A 3,826-nucleotide genomic window follows, 5' to 3' on the forward strand; every position below is an offset into this window, starting at 1 on the left:
GAGGGCCGTTAGCTGAGAAATCAGTCGCCACCCGCCGGGCCCTCGGGGGACACCCGGCAGGGCACGGGGCCCCTGCGGCTGCTCCTTTCCCTTGCTTCTCCTACCGGGGCGCCTTTTCCACCTCACCTTCGCCTGAGCGAAGCGTTGCTTGTTTCCCTTAACATCTGCATCGCAGAACAACACCTAAGTTGTGGTCTCAGCCGAGGTGGCTCCGGCAGGGTTTCACAGACGGCCTCATTCGGTTTGAAGTCCCCAAAGTGATCACAGGTGGCCCGTGCTCACTGACAAAGCCCTTGGTGGCCTCCCGCCCCTGACCTGATGGAGGACGTCGTCCTCCGCTTCCCAAGGCCTGTGGCCGTGAGCGGTCCTTGGACACCTGCTGGCTGGTGTTCGTTCTGTCTCCCTGGTCACCCGCCCCTGGCGCCCCCGCTACACCCCGAGTGGCCCTCAGCCCAGGGTGACGAGTCCCCGTCACCAACATCCCCTGCTGTGCTCAGGACCACACTCGCCAGTCCTTGGAAGCAGAGGCCTCACGTTCTCAGCCCCGAGAGTGACTCCAGCCGGCCGTTTGCAAAAACGCCTTCACCCTCCCCCCCAACCCTGGCGCCCCCGGCCTGCGATGAACCTCTGCCAAAGCCTGATCACGTGCAGGAGGCAGGCCGGGGCCCCTGGAGCGTGGCCTCTCCTCTGCCCTGCCCGCTCCTGCCGGCCCGTCTGTCCTGCAGGATGGCAGGCACCCCCGGAAAACCCCACTTTCCACCCAGCCTCTCTCCCAACACACACTTCCCAGGCACCCACGCGCCATCTCTGCCGGGAAGTCTTTTCCCAGAGGTGCCCCCACCGCCATCACTTCTGCAAATGGCCGGCCCTGCTGGAGCCGCCAGGACTCGTGGACTCCGTTGCCCGGTCCCCACCGGGGCCCTGTGCCCTTCCCTCACAGTCTCCCCCCTCCACAGACGCTTCCTTCCATGCCCTTGTCCAGTCGGCCTTGGTACCCATGGTCTCCACTGTCCAGGATGCTCGCTCTGCCCACTGAACGAAGGACACCTCCCCACCTTGGCCTTCGAGGGCCGCCACCCTGCAGCCAGAGCTCACTGGGACGATGTTTTCACTGCTTCCTGAGGACACCTGAGGTAGCCTCGATCACGCCCACTCCGGCCCCACAACCACCGTCGCCCTTGTGTTTAGCTGTCTGCTTACGACGCCCTCCCTCTTCCCCCTGCGGACAAAGCGCAGAATCCCTGTTCCTCCCTCGGGGCCACTGTCAACTTCGGGAGCTTCGACCGGCCCTCCCCCCGGACGCGGCCCTCCCCGCACGGTCCTGTTCTTCCATCGTCACCCCTGCGATAAAGTTGACCTGAACACTGAGCGCTGTGACATGCTCTCACGTCCTCGGCGTTAATTCACGTTCACAAAATGCCGTGAGATGCGTAAAGAATAAAACTAAGCCTCAGAGAGGTCGTGGGACGTCCCCGAGGTGCGACGCTGGCTCTGCACTGACACCGCAGGGGGGTCCCGGGCCCCGTGCATTTCCACGCACACACTGTCTAGACGTCACTGCCTGTGCGCAGTGTCTCGCCCGGTGACGGCTTCTGGTGCATTTGTCTGCCACCCACGGGACCACAGCTCCCGGGGGAAAGGGCCGCCTCCCTGCCTCAGCCCTCGAAGCTCCCGGCACAGGCGGAGATTCGCCTGTGAGAAGAGCAGTGGCAGCCGTGTCCCACCTTGCGGGGCCTTCTCCTGGGCCAGCTGCTGCACGACTCCGCCATTAATGTGGAACGGGCTCTGTGAGCATCTGAAGCTCAGGGGGGCTGCTCGGGCAGGGGGTGTCCAGGCTGTGAGGTGAGCCCCCCGCCCAGCGAGGCCCGCGCCCTCCACCCTGTGCACGCGACATGAAGCGTCCACAGGCGGATCTCCCCGACACTGCAAGGTCACCTCTGGAAAACTACTGGGAACAAATCTGTCATTTCTAAGAGGCCTGGGGGGAAAATTCCAAGATATCTAAGAAACGTTAACCTTGGCAATTGCTGCTTTTTAAAAAATGAGATACTTTTCCCTCTTCCTACCCCGAGTTACCGCCTGAGTCTAAAACACCCGATAGTCGTTTATTTTTTTTTAAGAAACAGCAAACGTTTAACTCTTACCAACAAATTTCTGAGGCATAGAGCTCTTACGTTTGGCGACGTTACTTGCTAGTCTGTCCAGCACGAGGGAGCGCTCACTCCCCGTCTTGCACAAGTCTTCTGCCATTTCGCTGAGATTAGTTTCTTCTTTAATGACTAAGGTCAAAGACAGAGAGGCCAGTTTAGAAAGGATTACAGCGAAGGGATTCACACCCCGCGTGAACCTGACATTTGCTGAGCGCCCACGAAAGCCACGCCCTTAGTGAGATTATTTCTCGGCTCGTCAGCAACCCCGCCAGGCAGACCGAGCCTGGCCAGAGACACCCGCGGAAGACACCTGCTAAACGCACAGAAACCCCCAGACCCCAGGAGCAAGCGCCGCCACGGTCACCGGGAGGTGGACTGCGATTAAGTAATTGTGTCCCTTCGACGAGTCCTCTTTTCAAATGCTCCCAAATTCCCTAACTCAGTCGGCCTGACATCACCTGAGAAAGAACTGTCGCGCTAGAACGCGTAAGGGGCCGACCGCACCCACGCACGGGGACCCGAGAAGCAGAAGAGCCGTGGCCACTGAAGGTGCTGCGGCGTGACACGGGGAGCGGACCCAGAGCTCCGGAGCCCGCACCCAGCAAACACCGGCCGGCTGCGGAGGCAGCCGTCGGCGCAGGGAGTATTTCAAGCCCGTCTTTACTTTTCTTACATCGTCTCTTTCTTTCCACCACTGAAGAGCCAACTTTGTATCCTTTGTATCACGGTCTCACCTGTATTCCAGTGTTTGTGTTCGGATTTTTGGTAACATAACTTCTACCTCCCTGCGATTTATCCTAACGTATAAAGAGCTGAAAAAGTAAATTGATTATCTTCCAAATAGATAAGCAGTTCCTCCAACACTGTCTCTGGATGCCCACTAAACCCCCCGCCACATGCTTCCTCCTGCCTCAGGTGTGGCAGGCGGACTTGTCCCAGGGTCTTTGCGAAGCGTGTCCTTCCTACGACGGCCTTGTCTGCTTACTGTCCAAGGCGTCGCGCACTGCGGCTGCCTTAAACACGGCACCAGCCATTACTCTTCATTCAGAAGATGCCAGTTCCCTCTTTGTTTTTCCAAGATGCCTCACGATATCTGGTGACCAAACCCCGGGGAGATTCACAGACCAGTTTTGGGTGACACCGCGCCTGGATCCGGGGACACGTGTGAGGCTGCAGCCCCCTCCCCGGCCTTCCGCACGGTGCTTCCTGCCTCGGGGCATTTCCGATGATTTTGTCTTCCTTGATTCACTTTATTTCCCATCGCTTATTATCGCTGGTATATGTAATTTTTAACATTAGAAATGCGTGTTTCACATTAAATGGGCAAACATGATACTGACTTATATGAGGGATGCACGTAAAACCCGTAAAGTTCAGTCTCGCTGGTCGTACTTTGGACCGACGGAGCTAACACGCTTCCCTTACGGGTCCCCCTTGTCCGCTGAGCAGGGCCCCAGGCCGGCCCGGGGTGGCGGGGGTGGGGGGTGTGCAGCACCTAGGTGCCAGCCCTCGATGGTCACAGGGGGCGACGGCTCAGCCCACAGCTCCTGGCTGCTCTGCTCTCGGACACGTTTCACTCTAAGACCTCGTGCAATTTGTGCGCGTGCGTGAGGCTCACGAGAAAGTTGCTTTCCGTGAAGACATGAGGGAATTACAACAGATGACAAAAGGCCTCT

General features: G+C 58.8%; 1 protein-coding gene across 1 annotated transcript in view; it reads right to left on the reverse strand.

Moving 5' to 3' along the window:
• The window catches only part of IKZF1 (IKAROS family zinc finger 1), a 53,192-nt gene that overhangs the window by 11,010 nt on the left and 38,356 nt on the right, over nt 1-3,826 (reverse strand). Inside the window, exon 5 of the mRNA XM_023521608.1 lies at nt 2,145-2,279. Within this exon, the coding sequence (XP_023377376.1) occupies nt 2,145-2,279 (135 nt within the window). The remainder of the gene's footprint in view (nt 1-2,144; nt 2,280-3,826) is intronic.

The sequence above is a fragment of the Pteropus vampyrus genome, unplaced genomic scaffold (assembly GCF_000151845.1).
Source record: "Pteropus vampyrus isolate Shadow unplaced genomic scaffold, Pvam_2.0 Scaffold308, whole genome shotgun sequence".
NCBI lineage: Eukaryota > Metazoa > Chordata > Mammalia > Chiroptera > Pteropodidae > Pteropus > Pteropus vampyrus.